Below are 19,513 nucleotides of genomic sequence, written 5' to 3'. Positions count from 1 at the left end.
TGCCCAGCCGGGCAAGCCGGCGGCCCCCGCGGCGCGGTTGGCGTTCGAGCCACGGCGTCTCACGCGGATTGCGTCCTGGAGCAAATTCCTGCCTCTGGGTTAACCAAGCTGAGGTCTGTAATTGAAGAAAATCAATATGCGCTTAACTGCGGCGTGTTAATGGCTCCGCTGCAATTATCGGCGTTCTTGGGATGTGAATCTTAGCCTTAAATTGCACAGAAAGCCAACTGGTTTTCCTCGTGAGCCTTTCTTGAGTCACTTAACTACACGCCCAGCCCCTCCGCTATGCCCCTTTCCAGTTTGTCACTCTGTTGGGTTGAGGGCGACCGCCTGCCTTGTGCGTCCCTCCGTCCTGCGGCGCAGCGTGGGGTGCGTGCTCGGCGCAGTGGGGAAGGCAAACGGCCCCAGCAGCATGGCCCCCTCACGGCTTCCTTTGTCATTTTTGGGGGATTTATAGCTGTTTGTGCAGAAGTAATGCCCCTAGGGGAAGGTATCCTATATCCTCTCGGACGAGCTCACCGAGGCCTTCGGGGGTAACTTCTTTCCGATTTCGCCAGTACCTGCAGCTGTGGGATGACAAAGTCTCTCAATTCTTCAGTCAACCGCCTGAGTAAAGAAAAAAAAAACCCTAAAAAATGCTGCACTATTTAGATACAATCATGTGAAACTCTGCCGCGACGGTGAGCCTCGAGCGGCGGCAGCAGGCTGCAGAAGCGGTCACCGGCGCAGCTCCAGCGCCGATTGCTGCTTTCCATTGCTGCCATGGACGGTGCAGCCCGGCCGCGGCTTTCCTGCCGAGCGCTCACGCCTTGTTAGCCTCTGCTGCCCTGGCTTTTGTGGTGGAAAGCAGAGATTTCGGTGCTTCTTAAGAGGTCCTTTGCGCTGGTTGTCTTTATCGGGCCAGGTTCGTTACCACAGCCTGCTCTGCCCCTCGGCACGAGGGGACTAGGTGACACCTCCGAGTCCCTCCCAGTTCCACTTTCTGCAGTTAAATCAGGTTGCAGTACTGTGCGACCTAATAATGGCGTTTCTTAAAGCACTGCTAGAGGTTTATCGCTGTCTTGGCGCTTATTAGATGCACTAACTGAATAGGCACAGCGTCCTTGGGTCAGTTTGGAAAGGGGACGTGGAGCCTCGCTGGGGACGACCTTAGCCGAGAGACGGCTTCACCGACTGCAGCGGAGCCGTGCTGTTTTGGCCTTTAGCACTGCTGCGAAGAGGGCAGCGCGATGGGGGCAAGGACGGCTTTCGGTTCCTGCAAGTCTGATGACCTCGTCTGCATTTCCGTGCCGCAGCAGGTTGTTGGATGCCTGGGGTGTGCTCCCCTCTCTGCTCGGGCCGCCCCCGCGGCCTCTGCACTTGGGAATAAGCACCCCAGGATCCATCTTGCTGTGTGCTCTTCAGTTACAGGTTCTTGGGAGACCTCTCGGGCAATTGTTGACTGTGGAGGCCAGGACTCAACAGATGCATCTGAGGCATGATTTATCAGAGATAAAGCAATGACCGTGTCATTTTATAATGCTAAATTTCCCTTGGCTAGTGCGACTTGGATATGCAAAGGCATATTTTTATCTGCTTCTAGCAGTTCTGCTTCTGCTGAGATTATCATTTTGTCTCTCTCTCCATCTATGCTACAGCAACCATTTGGCTGGCAGTTTGGAAAACCATATTCCAAGACTTAATTAATTTGTGCTGGAAAATGTCCCATATGCTAGTCTTTGTTTATGGACATAGAAAATGAATCATAGAATTAATTAATGCTAATGTGTGTACATGTGTGTTTTTATCATTTCTAAACTAGAAAATGACAGATGGAGAGATCTCAGCGGGAAGTGTCCACTTCAGATTGAGCAGCCGAGCACCAACATCTGGGACTGCCTGTCCGATAAAAGCGAGGAAGGCTCTATCTGGCAAAGGGAGGCCGTGAGCACGTGCTCAGTGACCAACCTGATCAAGGACCTCAGTCTCAGCGACCACAACGGCAACCCCTCGGCACCCCCCAGCAAGCGCCAGTGTAGGTCGCTCTCTTTTTCGGATGAAATGTCTAGCTGCAGGACATCATGGAGACCTCTAGGGTCAAAGGTTTGGACTCCGGTGGAAAAACGCCGGTGTTACAGCGGAGGAAGCGTACAGCGCTACTCCAACGGCTTTACCACCATGCAGAGGAGTTCAAGTTTTAGCCTACCGTCAAGGTCAAACACACTGTCCTCATCCTACGACCATTCTGGATTTAGCAGCAGATTAGGGTGTCAGCCAAGCCAAGGGATGAGGAAGTCGGCTACCTACGGACACGGAGGCGACCTCTGGGGCCACGACCGTGGCTCGGGCGAGGGCGGCAGAGTCGACATGCAGCGGTCCCTCTCCTGCTCCCACGATCCCTTCTCCTCTTCAGAGTACTGTCCGCCCTCAGCAAACAGCACACCTGCCTCAACGCCAGAGCTGGCGAGACGCTCCCACGGGCTCTCCCGGAGCCGATCCCAGCCGTGTGTCCTTAACGACAAAAAGGTTGGAGTCAAGCGACGAAGGCCTGAGGAGGTTCAGGAGCAACGGCCTTCACTGGACCTCGCCAAGATGACCCAGGTAAGAGCTAGGGCTGTCACTCGTACAAACATGGGCACCTCAGACATTTACCCAATGCGTATTTAGAGGTAGGCAAACGTAGCCCTCTGAGCAGACAACACTCATGAAGTGCCATAATTCAGAGAACAGAAGTGTGAGCTTTGATAGTTTCCATTTAGGCTAAAATCCTTCATCATCTCTCTGAGGTGCATCTATTTTATGCAAAGTAAAACAATTGTTATGGGGAAAGATACTTCTTTTACTGAAGCAGAAAATCAATTCCCCTCCAAATGGGTTTGCAATTATAGCCTTTAATAAATTCCTTCATTTCTTTTCTGCACTAATTTTTGCACACTCTGTCCACCATGCCATTGTTTCCTCCTGGTATGTATTTCTAGCAGAAATATTTTAAAGGCCACGTTTAGAGTTCAGGAGAGAGGAGCCCCGAGCCTGCCTCGCCGAACTGAAGACAGCAGCCCCAGGTACCTAGTGCTCGCTCTGCCAGCAGCTCAGTTCTTACTACACTGGGCTGCTCTTACTCTTAGCCTCTGTAATTTTCCATTCTGGAGATGTTATCACATTTCATTTTCAGTTGCAAACACAGAGCAAACCCTCCCTCTTCAGTCTGCAGTGCAAATCCAGATAACAGATCTGAAGTGAGAATCTGAGAGGATTTTGCTCTACGGTCCTCTTCCTGCGAGACCAGATTATTGGACTTTAAAAACGTGTGAGCAAGGGCCAGAATGAAAGGCTGCATCAAAGGACAGTGCAAGAAGCATTTTCATTCTGCACTTGTAAAATTTTTCTCCAGCCACAGTTTTATGATTCAACATTTCTCACGTCAATAATTTACAATCATGAACTCAATGACAACAGCAGCTTTGTGCGGTACAGAGATAAATTTGGGTCTAAAGATCCCGTGGCTCCAGTTGCAAGAGCAGGGTATTAACCCTGCTCTCCTGGCCTAAATCCAGTTTGGGTTATTACATTCAGTCTGCCAAAAAATTTCCCCTGAAGTTTCATTTTTGTTCGGTCGTCGTCTTCACTGTCCGTTGCAGGGGGTTGCTGTTGAGCAGCTGCTGCGTTTCATCCCGGGCTGATGGTTTCGGGAGCGTTTGAAGTGGTTTTCTTCATGCACTTTGTACGGCCACTTACTGCGCTGGCAGAGCCTGTTGGGGTTCGCCGGATGAAAGGTGTTCCAGTAAGCTCAGGTTTGTTGTTCGTAATAAAACTACTGACAACACTTAATCAGGTGAGGTTGAAAAACAGAGCCTTGGATTTTCTCTCCTTGCCTTTCCTGAATGTGATGACATCTGATGCTATAAATTCATTTTTTCCCTCTTACAAGAATGTGATATTTTATGACATTTTGTGCTTGGCAGCTCAATGGGTGTTTGAATGAGTTCATTTGTGTTGGAGGAAGTGATTAGTTTTTCCTCCTCCAGAGGAGCTTAGAAGATAAAACGGGTCAGAAAACTACGTATTCGGGTGATTGCAGGGGAAAAAGACAGGGCATTGCCGTCGTCTTTTGATAAACCATGCCAGTAACGTTTAATACGCTAAGCTTATCTTATTAGCTAATAAGCTGGATAGGCAGTAAAAACAACTTGCATGTGTTATTACATTTTACTAGCCACAAGCTGGAATAACACAATTGGCATCACTGAAGGCCTTTTCATTCCCTCGCGTTGGTGGAAACTTTTTGAAAATAGAGAGCGGCGTTGGCGTGCGCCGGCGTACGCAGACCGCCTGGTTTGCCCGGGCCGTGCGTGCAAGCGGGAAGCTCGGCTCACTTAACCTGGTGGGTATTTGCTTGCCCTGGCCAGCGGTCTGATCTGCAGGGTCGAACTTGTCCATCTGACTGTCCAAGCAGCTCAGCCCCCTCAAGGGCTGCTGAAGGCCCTCAGTGGGCATCAGCAGGAAGGTGCTCCAGAGCTTCCAGGATTAACCCCAAATTTCTGAACCCCTTGCAAAGCCTCTGGATGATGGATCACTCCATGTGTGCCCCAGCTGCATCTGCTCGAACACTTACTGGTGAACAAAGGGGAAAGATAAAAGGAACTGTCCTATTTTTATTCCCGTAGCTATTTGGAGAGCCTGCACAACGGCTACCATCGCGGAGTGGGGCTTGTGCTGTTGTGAGAGGAGCAAAAATGGTCTCTGCAAATCCTGGGGGACAACAAGCTGCAGGGTTGGAAGTTGGTAGGAAAACCAAACAGCAAGGAGCACGACCCACTTATAAAACACAGGCCTAACTGCATCTCAGCCCTTGGAAATCCCAGGATCTGTGAGAACCACGTTTGCGTAACGTGCCTGGCTCTGCTGTACTCCGGGGAGCCGGATCCCTGCTGAACCTCGTGCTGGGACTGTCTCTTGCATCTCTTAACCCAGTTCTGCAGGTTTTGCTCCTTGCCAAATCCGCGAGGTGCTCCGGCCTCTGATGGCTCTCCCCCAGGTTCCCCTCTCCAGCTGGGATCCTGCGGAGGGGGGCCGTTGGTAGAGCTGAGTTTCTGCCTGGCTTGGAGTGAAGAGCAGAGCTCCCCTTGCCTGCAGCGGGCGAGTTTCACTGCGGGTTTGCGTGGTGGAAACAGCAGTGACGGGTACGTAACGCACGGGGTAGGAGCGCATCCCTCAGTTCCCGCTGTGCTGGTGCGAATGTGAGATTTGTTGCCATCATCCCAGGAGGGAAACCCCCACAAAAAGTAAAATCCGCCCCAAATTATTTCCGTTTGTGGCTTCTAAATCAGCAAACTTGCTCTTGCTGGTGAAGGATTCACATAGGACAGCAGTTCAGGTGTTGCATGTGGTGTGGAGCACGTGGCTACGTTTTGCTAGGGGCTTCAATGCCGTGCCACCAAGACTTCAGAGGGTGAAGTAGAAGAAGTCCCAGTAAGAGGTGGAGATGCCTGCAGACCTCTCGCAGTGATGCCTGCACGGGTGCAGGTGAGGCAGGCTAGGAGAGCCGCCCTCCAGTGCTAGCCCGAGCCATCGCTACCCTGGGGCTGTAGCTAGAAGGGGCCACGGGGCTGCTGGGGAGCTCCTGGAGAGCAAAATGCCTCCAAGGACACCCTTCTTCCCCAGAAAGGAAGGAAGGAAAGAAAGAAACGCTGTCCTGGCCCTGAAGTGCTTCCAGACTCCGCACATGTGTGGGAAGAACCTGGATCCATGCTCCTTTAGTTGCTTAAAACCTCCAGCAAATTCAGTGCTCAGCTTTGGCCGCAGAGGAACTGCAAGTGCTTTTGCTCTTGCAGCTGCAACAGCGGCTGCTGCTCACCGGAGTTTTCCTTCCTCGCATGTTGTTTCTAGCTGCGCCCTGCCCCTGACATCACACACTGGGACACCTGAGGGTGCAGGCGCACCGAGCCCAATTTACTGTGAGAGACGCAGCTGGCAGGGGAGCGAAGGCTGCGGCCTGACGGCAGCCCGAGGAGAGCGAGGCGCAGGGTCTAGCAGGACTGCAGTGCCTCTGAGGACGGTGGGGGACAAGCGGTGGGAAGGGGGTTGGACGGCTGTTTCGTGGCAGTTGTATCCCAGCTCTTAATGAAGATAAAATGCTGCATGTTGCACTTGGTCATCTCTGGGCTTTAAATCCCTCTCCGATGGCTAATCAAGATGTCGCCATCCAAGCAGCCCGTGCGTTGCAATCCCCCGTCCTTGCAAAGCCCCTGAGCACCTGATGTGAACGGTGGCATCCCCAGCCGGGCTGCAGGGAGGGGACTTCAGTGTCACCCTCCGGCTCCCTTCCCCGGGTCAGCTGTGCCCGCGCCTCTTCCAATTAGCGTTAGCAAGAGGGAGATCCTCAAAGGCGTTTAGTTCGCTTGCTGGAGGTGAGCAGAAGCAGGAGGGGCACTGGCGCGGGCTGGATGGGGCGGACGTCCCTCCGAGGGAGCACGGGGCTTGGTTGCTCGGGTGGCCGTGTGGCCTATGTTAGGAGTCCACTTTCTCCATTTCAGACACTTGAAGAGCAGCAATTCCCAAAGAACGTCCCCGCACCCTCTCTGAAAATCTCCTTGAACACTGCTTAGGCAAAATCATTTCTGCCCCTTTTCTACTGAGCCAGAAACCGAGGGGCGTACGTATCGCAGCACACTGCAAACGTTGTAGACTTACAGGCTTAATTTAACTGTGCTGAAAGCGTTATTACTTATCTTGTGCCAGAAGTTGAACAATTCTACTTTGAAAGTAGGTGGAAGAGTACCCTTAGGCGCTTTAAAAAAAGGGAAAATATAATTGAATGCAAAATGAACCTTCAACACAATAATAGCCAGATGAATACCCACAAGAGTTATGAGCTGCTGTTAGTGACGCGTTGAAGGTGCTGGCTTGGCTTTGCAGAAGAGAAGTGATGCTAAAGGTTCAGAAGAGATGCTAAATGATCTAACAAATCTCGCAGTTGGGTACTCAGTGTCTGTCTGTGGATGTTGAATCAAGCTCTGTCTCCTCAGTCCTGGAATACAAGCTGCTCCCTGCTGGAGTCTGCAAGAGCTTAGACTAGGTGCCTAATTCTTAAATGATTGACATGAAATGAATCCTGCCCCAGATGACTGATCAAACTATTCCTGCTGTGCACACGGTGGCCGTGTAGATGTGCAGGAGCCCATTTTCTGCAGAAGCGTCATATTACACGGAAAGCTCTACTCCTTCCGGACGCGTTTAGGAAATGCAATCTGGACCGAAACATGGAGCCTCCAGAGAAGATGATTTTCTGTAACACCCATGAGGTATCTGGACACAGTTTCATTCTTGAGGGTCTCTGGCCATTGCCACCGCTGGAAAATAGTGCTGAGCCTCCACCCCAGCTCTGTGCTGTGAACAGTTGTTAAAACTTTCCAAGAGCAATGACCTGTGTGCAGGCCCTCTCCTCTATCTTGCACAGTACACTTGAAGCAAGGAAGCCTGTGTACTTTTGGGTGTGCACGTGAAGCTAGGAATGGAGGCGCGTTTCACCCTGGGCTGGGAACGCGGGTTTTGCTCAGTGCCGATGAGCTTTATCACGGCGCAGCAGGGCCGTGCTGTTTCGGGAGCGCGGATTTTGCAGAGCGGAGTGCGGGGGCCGCTGCGAGAGCGCCGCGGAGGCTTTTCGAGGGACGGCTAGTGAGCACATCTGACAATCGCCGGACAGCAGGAGCCAGCCCGGCCGGCTCTGCATCCCATGCCGGGAGGTACCAGGGGCACAAATATAGAAGGATATTGATAAAAGAAGATAGATGGGAAATGGTGCAATTTGAAGCAGACACGAAACAGAGCAAAAGCGTGTTCTGCTCAAGCAGTAGGAGCACGGGAGTGGGACATGCCTGTGCCCCGCTTCGTGTCCTTGTTAATATGTTCCTAGAGCCCGTCGCAAGAGGAAGGGAGAAGGTATTTGAAAAGGTTTCCTGTACTTTGTACGGAAAGCGTTGCGGCTTAATCATTACCGAGCGGCAGGCTGGTACCCAGCGCGTGGAACGTGCCTGGCAGGGAGCGCGGGTGCCGGCGGCAGCCGGGCCGCACGGCCGCGAGCTCTGATTGCGCTCCTTGGAGAGACGCCTGCACGCGCCGCGTTTCTCCCTGGCTTTCTGCGTGGGTCCGGGTGGGGATGATCCGTTTGCCCTCCTCAAGGAGTGCAAAAGCCTTGGAGCCGGCCTGGAAACCCCCCTGGATCAGGGGGAGACTTGTCAGCGGCTCCCACAGACGTGGGATTCCGGCCTCAGCGCCCGAGGCCGGGCGGCAGGAGCTGCGCTTGCTCCGCTCCTGACAGAAGCGGTAGGTTCGGCCCCAGCGCCCTGCGCGAGCCCGTTCGGTAACGGTGCTGCGAGCGTGGGGCGCCAAGGGAGCTGGTTTGCACCTGGGATGGGCTTCCTCCGTAGCTCCCGCTGCTTCCCTGTCCGTTCTCCCAGTTGGAGAAGGCACTGCCTGCCAAACCGCTGAGGGCTCTTGCAAGGTCGTGCTCGTGCAGGTGTGTGAAGGTTTTATAAATGTTAAATATTGCTTCCGATGCTGAAACAGTGATTGTTTTTGTCCTTCGCTGCCTGTTTTGGAGGCCAGCGCTAGCTACTGGAAGGTGTATTCTTTCAGTCTCGCTTTATGTTTCTGCAGACTGTTCCTAGTTGCCCCTCTCGGGGGTAAGCCCACTCTCAAGGGCCTCAGTGCATCTCCACGTCTTCCCTGCTGACCCAAGCCCTAACCATTTGCAACCCGTTTTCCAAACCCGCTCACTAGGTTAATCAGAAGCGAGCTTCATGCTAACGGAATACGCAGCAGTCAGTGGAAACAGCAGCAAAAGCAAAACAATAAAAGGAAACGGGCTAAGAAGCGGGGAGAGCACAGGCTATCACAAATGCTCGTGGTTATGAAATAGTCAAGGCTCTGAAAACAGCAGCATGTCACTGTAGCAGATGTATTTGGTAATCGAATTTCAACAGAAGGGATGCTGATTGTGCAGCGTTAGCTGTTTGGCAAGAAAGAGGAGATGTGACCTGCCGTGGTGCGAGCACAATCATCGCCCAGCGAGCATGGGAGCGACAGCTCACTTCCCACAGGAAAAACAATGGGAAGCGTCCGAAATGGGGACAGCCCTTAGACAAGTGAAAGTCCAGATGTTCAAAGGTAAGTCAAAAAGCTCCTGCTTCAGCTCCGCTTGCTCCACCTCTGGTGTTGCAACCTCTGTGCTGGGTGCAAACTATGGCTAGCTGCCACCTGCAAGGGGAGTCGGAGCTCCGTGTCCCGCCCAAGAGCATGGTCTTGGTGGGCCTGCCGGGCCGGAGAGCTGGCTCCCGTTTCAGAGCAGCCACTGACCTCTTCTCTGCCAGTGCAACGCGAGGTGGTCGCCCTTCATCTCTGGTCCTGTGGGACAGTGCAGAGTGCAGCACCCTCTTTGCTCTGGTGGGACACGTCAAAGAGGACACTGTCCTCCTCCCGGACTCTCCCACACTGAACTGACAGGCACAACCGTACCGACCCATTCCAGCCTTTGGGCCAGGGAGGATGTTAGAGGCTACAGACTGGACTCCCTGGACCACACAGATGGTCTGGACTGTTTGTGATCAGATTTTGCACAGATTTGAAAGGCTGTGCAAGGGATAGCAAAGGACTGGAGCACCCAAGCCCTGGTTTCCACCTTCCAGGAGGAAAAGGCCTGGTGGATTCTTGCACTGCTGCAGTGGTGTGCTTGGAGCACCACCATAAGCTGCTGAAGTTAAGGCCCTTTTGATTGTCTTGCCTTGCAGTGATCAGATACTGCATTTCTGTTCCTACTCTGCAGTTTTTGAATTATTATTGTTTGTGTCTCCTAATTTGCTTTTGGTTTCCCCTTAAGCATCACTTGACCCTACTTTGTATGGTTAGAGCTGAACAGTCCCCAAGGACAGCTTTACAAGAAGTCACTACGCTTCTGCAGTTCTGTAGGCACATCCATGACACATCCATTAATATGAGACTTTCGTTTCTTTCTCTTCCACTCCAGACTGGACATCTCTTAAGTACTGTTTGAGTTCTGAGACCAGGGTATTACTGCTAAAGATTAGGTGTCTAGCAGTTAGCAGCAGTTTATTTTTCTAGCTTCAAAGCCCTGTGATGAGGAGCAAAGAGTGAGTTGTAAGGAGGAAGAAGCCCTGCCCGTCTCCGTGATGCCATTTCTGCCAGGGTGCCCGACAGATGCTGAGGGTGCAATCCTGGACTCTCTCTTCAGTCACTGCTTCTGGCCTTGCGTCACCAGCAAAGTGAGGGATGGAAGGCACAAGATGTGGAGAAAACGGGGCTTTGAGGCTTGAAGTGAAGCTCTGAACCATCAGTTTGTGTGCTGGTTTGGGTAGAGTATTTTCCAACATCACCCTCCTTCCATGTGGCCTCTTGCCTCCAGTGAGGCTCTTGGAGGACATGGGCAGAGACGTTCAGCTCACGTTAGGAGCAACTGAGCACTTTATCAGTTAGATTAAGCCCATCTAATGAGCTTTACAGAGCCCAGCAGCGTCACAAATGCTGTACATGGTTATACGTGACAAATCTGAGCAAAATATTTTCCTAAACTGGATCTTTTGGGTAAGTGCAAGCTGCCCATCCAGGGAAAAGGCTAGTGCTGTGCTCTCCTGGGTCGCTGTGGGCAACGCACTGCCTTGCCCTCGGAGCAACAAAACCTGGAAGCGCGTCGGGCAGCCCCTCCTTGGAGGAGAGGGAAGCAGCGCTCCCCCAGCACGGCTCTATCCGAGGGCAGGACATGCAGCGAAGAAGAAAACAGCCCTTCTTGCTCAGGCTTCGGAAACAATCCTTATTATCCTCAGAGGATACTGTAGGAAGTTTCAGGGAAAAGAAAACTTTTCCATCGTGTCAGAGCAAGGATGAAAGTTCATCAGCTGGAAAACAAAGCCGCGGAGGGCTTGTCCTGGGAGATCCCGGATGAGTCAGTCGGAGCTTCCCTTTCCCCTCCAGCCCATGGAGAGCCCAGACACACATTTATAATTTGGAGAGCCATTTCAGCTCCGACGCAGGCAAGTGACCCAAAAATGAAAAAAATCTAATCCTTCATATGTCCAAAACTGCTCAGTCCCTGTTCCTTGAAAACTAGCTGCTTAAAGGTTATATTTTCTCTGGCTATGGTCCTCCATGTCAAAAAAGCCCCGAAACCAAGAAAGCGACCTCTGAGTAAGCTGTGTTACTCAGCTACCCCAAAGCACTAGATCGGACAAAAATAATCTTTAGGTTGGTTGGTGCTAAATAAAATGAGGCAGGGTCAGGATTCTAAGAATTTTCCCTTATTTTTCATGCCTTTTTACAAGTACTGGTAGTGCTAAGGCAGGGGCCGTTGCGAAGGGGATGAGAAGTGGGGCTCCTGAGTGGGTAGTGTGTATTTCTGTGCAGTTCCCGGCCTGGGCTCGGGCTTGCGAGGCAGATGGGCCACCTGTGACCCTGCGGTCAGCTCGCGCTGCCGGCCTCCGCTGCGGTGCTCCAGCCTCCAAGCTGCTGGCTGTCCTCCCGTGGATATTGTCGTCTTGCTATGCTCATCGCCGAGCTCCCCACCTGAAACTGGGCTTGCTCTTCTCCCTCACTCATTGCTTTTTTCCAAGCTTTCTATATTTTTCCTCCGTGCAGTTCCTTGGCAAATCTGCCACAAAACTTGCTCAGAAGGACCCGACTCTGCCCACACTGATGTTCTTCCTGCGTGGTCCAACCTGGGCCATCTTGGTAACACTGAAATCAGTGAACACCCCTCCTTGCTGATGTTTTCCTAACTTAGCTCTGGCTGCTGATCCGTCCTCAGGCCAAGCTCTGCGGCCAGGGACGGCGTGTTCTCCAAAGCCTAGAGAGTGTCTATCTCATCGTGGTTGCTAGCATAAACAAATAATACTGCAGTCACCAAGTAACTTCCCAACCACAATCTTGCATGGAGTGAGCCCAGAGGAAGTCTCCAGTGAAGTAACTCCAGGTTTCCAGAGCTGAAACTGAGCCAGGTTTGGGTGTCCACCAGCAGCAGAGCGGCATAGGTAGGTCCCGTGCAAAATGCTACCATGGGATTGTGCAGCTGGAGGGCAGGATTGTAGCTCCGCATGAGTTATATAAGCAGAGTGAGAAACAGCAAAGCTGACATCCATGCATGGGCCAGAGTTTTATTGCTTTCTCAGCTCAGTTATGGAAAGTAACCCTGGCAGGCTTCATGCTAACGCACAGGGTGTCTCTGTGGGAGGACTGGCACGGAGGATGGAGCAAGATTAGGCAAGTTATGGAGAGCATTCTTGCCTTTGGTGGAGTTACTTTCATGGGTGTAGGGCATTGCAATTCAGTAGACGAGCAAGCAGAGCCCTCAAAGTGAAGGAAACGCAATAAAAATGAGCTAACTCCTCTTGGACAGTAGGAGAGAGTGGGTACGTCTGCACAAGAGAAGCCTGCAGATTTGGTTATTCCCTTTGGCTGCTTTCAATGACTCTCTAGGAATGACACTGGAAAGTTAGGCGATTTCAGATGAAGGACTGAAATAATGGCAAGGTGTCTCTGTTACTGCATGTTTCCTCTCATCTAGCCACTGATTTATATAAATGTATAAATGGTTTATCTGGAATGGTATTTAAGATTCATAGGAGAGAAAGCTAAAAGGAGTTGGCTGACAAATGAACAAAATGCTACCAGAGGTGCTCTAGTCGCAGGAAGAGGGCTGGCTGGTTGCAGTCATGTCTGCTGCAACAGGTACGTGCAAGTTCGCCACTTAAAACAAGGCAAAAAGATCCCCCACCAACCAGCCAAGCGAACAAAAAATCCCAAGCTCTCCTCCTTACAGACTTCTGCCCAGAGGTCTGAAATGTTGCTATTACTGTAACTTTGTTAATAAATGCCAACCTTCTGTCCATTTTAATTTCGAGGGGAAGAATAAGCACCAAAGCACTGTTTGTGGAAGTGGGATAACCTAAGAGCAGCTCTAGGAATCAAGTGGGTTTGCAGCCGTTTTTTCCCCTATAGGCATTACCAGGAGTGCAGAAGCGTGAAAGGATGCTGCCAAGACATTGCTATCTTGCTTTTCAGCAGACCTCAAAGCATTCATTTTACAGATGGGGAAACTGAGGCATGGGCAAGCCATGAGTGTGCTGGCGTGCCCCAGGGGCCTAAGGGCAGAGCTGGGATGGCAGCCAGGTTCCCAAGTGCTGGGGCCGTGTCCTGCTCCGGCAGCGGACCTGCTCCCCCTTGGCTCGTCCTTGCAGCCCTGTGCACTTATAGGCCATAAACCCTGCACCGTAATCAAAACAGAAATGATTTGAGATGAAAGAAATAGTTTCTTCACGCCGTTAGGGGTATTCAGGGCAGGCAGGAGGTGTTCAGGCAGAAAGGGTGTGAGCTCCTCCTGGAAGCAATTACACGGCCATGTAACTGGGCTAATTAAGAAAGGGACCTGAGTGTTCAAGCTCTTTTGGGAGGGAAGAGAAGCCACAATACTTGGGAAAACGTTTCCTTTAATTCTTCAAAATACTAGCAGCATGGTTTTGTCTCTTCTTTCTGCAGTCCTCTTAGCTTAGACGGGGAGGTGGGCCCATATCACCCTCTGCTTCTCATTTACTCGTGCAGCATCAAATTAGCGAGGCTTCAACTTAGGGCAGAAATCAGACTATGAAAACTATTCTCATTGAAATAATAATAATTTTGAAAGCCACAACAATGCAAAAATCCTTCTATTCTTTTTAAATGCATGCCAAAACTACATTTTCTTCCTCTTAGTCTTAGAATTAGTTTTCAGTCTCTGGGGAGGCTGGGTGAAAACAACTGAAAATACTGAGATGAGTGGATGACAGCGTTGTGTCATTTAGGTATCAAAAGGCAACCTCAGTTCCTGGAGTCGATGAAAAGTAAAAACGGCAGTTTCTATTCTTCGCCCTGTACCACAAAAAAGGAAAGTTTGGTTACAAAGAAGAATTTGCTTGGGATTTCTCGCTGCGCTTGCGATGCTCCTAGTGAGCGGAGAGGCCGGCCGCCCGGCGCGTTCGGGTCTCCCCGGGGCGCTGCTGCTCAAGGGTCCGCGAGCTGCTGGGCCTTGGAGAGGGTGGCTCACCACGGCCAAGCGCTGGAGGAGGACGTGTGCTGAAAAGGGGTTATCATGGACGTAGGAGCTGAGTCCAGCATGCTGGACCTCTGCTAGACCCCCAAATTAGGATAGTTTCATGAAATGGTAGCAAGCCAGGAATACACAGCACAAGCTTGCAGAGTTCGAAGGATACAGTGACAGCAGTGGGGATTTTCCAGGAACTGTTACCTCCTCCGTACACAGCTTCAAAGGATTTGCACCCAGCTAAACTTCTGGGCTCTTTGTTGGACCATGACTATCAACACTTAATCCAGTTCAGATGACAAAGTCAGGTGATTGAAAATTGTCCCTGGTAATGACCAAATGTGTCTTTACTATCTCTTGCCCATTTTGCTTCCTGCCTTGGAAAAATTTTGATACGGTTATTACTGAGAAATTTTAATGTGTGCTAACACATTTTCAAATTCAGCTGTGCTTTTTACAGATTTTTTTTCAAAGTGAAGCATTTATATATATTGTTCAACACCAGCCATGTTGCCTACAGCGTACAACCTGCAGCAGAAGCAGCCCTGCTTGAAAGGGAGCATGGTCTGGTAACGCTTAGTAATACAGCTTGCCATGGAAAGTAGGGCAGGGACGCGTTTGTGTCATATTTGCCATAAAATCTCAGTGGCAATAATTGTCAGAGGCGGTATGAGACATCTGAAGTCATATTTTCCAGCTTTATCTGCACTGTTAGAATCTGTATATTGGTAATACATGAAGACTTTGGTGTGGCCCCTGTGCACCATTTCTGATGGCTCCACAAGATTTTAGCTTCTCTGCGATCCTTTAAAGCATTTGCAGTTTGAAGACTATATACAGCATAATGTATATTATACTCTTGATATGTTCTGTGCCAGAGCTTTCTGTGGTGGACCCTGGACACCGAAGAATCCCAAAGAGTTAGCAAACCAGTTCTCCTCCTTGGTGAAACACCGTGTTATGCGGTGTGGCACACTGGATGTGGGACGGAGAGCAGCTGCCCTAAGGCAAATAGGGTAATTAGAATTAAAGATGCAGTCACATCCCCGCGTGGTTACGGAGAGCTTCCATGGTAGTGAATTCACCAGGAACAGACATCGGCCCTGCAAGCGGGATGCATGCGCTGGGTGAGAGGTGCGTGACCGTCGGCACAGGGGCTACCGAACGCTTCCCTCTGGGGGTAAAATTCTCACAACTTCCCCATGAAAAGACTTTCTGTTCCAATTTTGGCAGCTTTCAGGCTCGCTTTCAGCTTGCCACTTGGAAGGTTTTTGGGGGTCGCTCCCTGCCGCTGGGATGTAGCGGCGCTGGGCAGGACCGACCCGTTCGCACCGGCCGAAGCGAGCAGTACGTGTTGTCAGCGGTATTGACGGGCGAAGAACTGGAGTTTTTAAATTCCAGTCGCGTCCCAGGAAATAGTTTGATATTGATGTAACTTCTAAGAGAGATTCCAGCTTCTCAGCCCCAGTGTTTTTTAAATAAACATGAATGAGCAACTGCAAAGGTCAGTGTGTGGCTTGGTGGGAAAACGTGTTGGAACCGTACTTCGGTTCAGGATCCAATAAAACGACGTGGTTTAGAGGGCACAGAGGACCTGGGAGGTGACTGGTTTTGCCTTTGGTCACACTATTACATATGCTGCCATCATCATTCCTTGCCTCTTTATTTATATTTCTATTTAAAAACACAAATAGTTGAAAAAAAATTAAGTCAATATTGGAGATTAAGTTTATAACGATGTTTGCTCCTGGCATGAAATGCAAATGGGCTTTTCCCCTCCCTCTTCCCTTGGCAAACAATTCTGCGTATTCACCTGAGCAGGAGGAAACCTCAGCGGCATCCCGTCGCTGCGGGCGCGCGCCAGGGCAGAGGGTAGCGCGAGCGGCCCTGACGTGAGGTTGCCCTTTGGCGTAAACCCGCGGCGCTGACTTCATGCTTCTTGTGGCTCCAGGAAGGAAGCGAATTCGCTGCGAGGAACTTTACCCCCCGAATGTTTCCGCTGTCTGTATAGACGTTTTGCATCAATTTTTTACCATGCTGTGCTAAAAATAAAAGCTTTTGTTAGGCATCGCCGATTGGCCTAGTTTACGAGTTTTATCGTGAAGGTCGAACTGCGCGCATACTTTTAATGTATGGAAGGCAGCAAGTAAAGAGGAATGGATGGTTTTGGCGTCCATCGTGTGCCATCATTATCCAAGCTACGGCACCTGCCTGGATCGCCTGTGTGTCAGGTCCCTTCCTGCCTATCCTACTAATATCCTTTTAGCTGAGTTTCCCAGCCTCAGCTTCCCAAGCGTGAAAATGGAGAAGTTGCGTGTTTTCACCTCCCCTTGTCTGCTGAGAGCACAGTGGAGCTCCTTCGGACACGGCTGCTGGTGCGGTAGGTAACTCGTGTGCTGGGGGCAGCCCGGAGCAGGGCCCCTGCCCGGGGAGGGCTGGGTGGTCAGTGCCGTGTGGTGCTCGCCGACCAACGCAGGGTGCCTTGATGGAGGCAGAAGGGGCTTCTGGAGCTGATTTATTGCAGCATGCTGTTTTAGCTGCGTGTCAGACTTCTTAATAGTAATAGCGTGTAAGGCAGTGGCATACATTGCTTTGATTTTACACTAGAAATGATCCCGTCTGCTTCACTTACGAGTCTGTGTTTCACCAGGCCGCGGGTGCCCGCGCGGTGCCGTCCCGGGAGCTCGGGCTTGCGAAGCGGGGCTGGGGTTACAAAGGGTGCTTTTGGGCCGTGCAGAGGCTGTCATATGTGCTTTACGTAGCGTTTTAAGCTTTTTCTTCTCACGTGAGCGAAGGCTGGGGCATGAACACTCAAGTGTCTGTTACCGCCGAGCGACACGTGGGGCGTCGGGCTGCGCTCGTCTCCCCGCGTGGAGGGTACGTGAAGGCAGCACAACAGTGGGCAAGTGTTATGCCCTTGTTTGCACGCACATGAGAGGACAGGACTTACGATGCAAACAACGCTCTGCAGTGTCTCTGCCCAAAGGGATACAAAACCCGATTGTATCCCCGAGAAACGCATCTGATCATCACGTGGCGTGTTTAACCCACCCGCGTCCGGGCTCGCGGTGTTGAGCAGCTTTCCTGGAGGCCCCGAGATTCATCCTTAGCCTGAGGTCGCCACCCCCGTTAAGACTTGTGAGTCTCCAAAACCTGCAGTACGGCGAGCTGCTGTGGCTGAGCATGGATCCCACCTGTACGGAAACCGCGCTCCGTCTCCATCGGCCGCGCTCCCAGGCACGCTGTCACCCGTCGGCCGCGTGCCTGCCTGCTGGACCTCTTGCACGGTGCCAGCGGTTGTTTAGCCAAGGGCTGGTGGACAAAGGGTGACTTTCAAATGGAGCTCAGTGAAACGACGGCGGTGTTTGGTTTCTGAGGCTAACAAAGGCCGGTGGCTCTTAGAGCCCTCTGAAATCTTCCTGGCGGTGATGATGTTCAGAGCGAGAGCCGGGGCACGGCAGCGTCTGCACATGCTGATTTGGATCTCAGGTGCCATTTCTGTGCTGAGCTTCCCAGAAACGAGGCCTCGCAAGATCACCGCGGCTTCCTGGAGCGGCAGTCATCTGTCTCCGGGCCCCTAAATCACTGCCTTGTCACTCGGCGTCACCTAGGCCGGCATGTTACCTGCTCCCAGTTATCCTGAGGTTCTGCAGCCAGTGCCTGGGGCGAGGGTGCAGGCGTCACCGGCGAGGTCTCCCGGTGGCTCCCGGGCGGCGGTGGGGGACGCACAGCGTCGGCCTCCGCCTGTCCCCTGCGGCTGTGTGCGGCCGGGTGTGTTCCCTTCGCCAGCTTGGCATCGAGGTCGGGCGCTGGGGCACCTTCTCGCGAGCTGCTGCTAGATTCCTGGCAGACTGACATACCGTCAAGCAGCGGCCAAAAGTGGTTGTTCGTGCTGCTTTTTTTTAAAAAAAAAAGCCTAAGAAAACAACACTCCAAAAGATTTCTTTGCAGTTTTCTGGGCTTGACCTTCCCATCCACGTTTCTGCTGAATGTCGGAGCAATATGATTTGCAAACAGTAGTCAGATTTTTCTCCCCCCTCCCTGCCACATGTTTCATTAATTATATCTTCTTCCATCAAAGGATGTTGAAAACATCAGAAAAAGAGGAGCGGAGCAGGGAGGGGGAGTGCTCCGGGGAGAAGCAAGCTGACGGTGTCCGGAGAGCGCTCATGGCAGGGCATTAAAGCCGGAGTTTGGCTCGGCAGCCGGTTCCAGCGCAGCTGTCAGAGCGGCTCCTTCGGGCCTGAGAAAATGTTGCCGCGGCCTCCTGGGCAACGGGTGTTTTTGTGAAAAATGTTTTTCAACGTGCAGTTTTAGTGGTGGTGGTCAAAGCAGTTGCGGGGGAATCTCTTCCTTGCAAAGACTCTTGGAAAGCATTTCGGAAAGAGGAGCTGGACAAAGCACGCGGATAAGCCGCATCTCTGTTAAAGGTGCTCGGGATCGGCCCCAAGCGGAGGTCGCGGCAGGGCCGTGCTGCGCACTTGCAGCCCACGTTTGGTTTGCAGAAGTCGAGGGTCGGCTCTGAGCGCTGGGGCCGGGGCGCACGTGAGGAAGCAGATAAAAAGCCCCATTCCACAGGTGCACTCCTTCTTTAAAATCTCGTCACTTCGGTGCCTCGCTGGAGGCTTTGGCTCCTTCGGCAGCAATGCGGATGTGTGTGCGGGAGCGAACGTGGCCCCAAGCCGGCGACGCGGGGGTCTGGCGGCATTTCGCACCGCACAGCAGCCGTTGCTGCCCAAACCGAGGAGATGACTCGCGGGGCCAAGCCAGGAACAGAAGTGAGCCCGTCACCCTGCTGTCCAGTTTTGCTCCATTTCGCTAATTTTTTGGCAAATGCAGCAGCTATGGTACGTGACTATGCAAAATATATTATTGGACAAATTGCTGTTGACTCATTTGGAAAGCGTTCTGCTTTCTTAAACTGTTTTCCACAGCTTCCTTTTCTGCAAAGGCTGAGCCGGACGTGCCAGGGCAGCTCTCCTGCTCCCGGCCGCGCTTCCCGCTGCGGGCACAGCTCCCCTCCGGCACGGCCCCGCTGGGGTCCCCCTGGGCTGGAGCGCGGCCTCGCCGATGGGGAGAGCCCCCAGGGCTCTGCTGCGGATGGGTTTTCCCCAAAGACCAGCGGTGTTGCGGAAGCCAAGCGCTTGGGCCCGTTCCTGCCCACGGCTTGCTCCTGGGAGCAACGTCTGATCCGCGTGGTGCCTGCTGGGGGTTAGTGCAATGTCCCCATCCCGGGGAACATGCACGCAACGGGAATCACACCTTCGGGAGCGGAGAGCCTCAGCTTTGGCCGTGCCGGGTGTGCTACCCGCCGGCACTGGCGGGACGTGGAGCTCCTGGCCGAGCGCGGCTCGTTCGCCCGCTGGGCCGGAGACGCGGCCTGGGGGCTGCCTCGACCGGAGCCGCAGGGAAGGTAATTCCACTGACGCGGGCTGGTCCGCGGAAATCAGAGCT

At 52.3% G+C, this 19,513-nt stretch overlaps 1 protein-coding gene across 4 annotated transcripts in view; it reads left to right on the top strand.

Moving 5' to 3' along the window:
* Window positions 1–19,513, top strand: part of FAM53B (family with sequence similarity 53 member B) — a 54,887-nt gene that overhangs the window by 24,164 nt on the left and 11,210 nt on the right. For all 4 annotated transcript variants that reach the window (XM_064514353.1, XM_064514356.1, XM_064514355.1 and 1 more), the window contains one exon: window positions 1,802–2,580. In XM_064514353.1, coding sequence (XP_064370423.1) covers window positions 1,802–2,580 — 779 coding nt within the window. The remainder of the gene's footprint in view (window positions 1–1,801; window positions 2,581–19,513) is intronic.

This window comes from Dromaius novaehollandiae, chromosome 6, assembly GCF_036370855.1.
Source record: "Dromaius novaehollandiae isolate bDroNov1 chromosome 6, bDroNov1.hap1, whole genome shotgun sequence".
Taxonomy (NCBI): domain Eukaryota; kingdom Metazoa; phylum Chordata; class Aves; order Casuariiformes; family Dromaiidae; genus Dromaius; species Dromaius novaehollandiae.
This window is presented reverse-complemented; position numbering and strand designations above follow the sequence as displayed.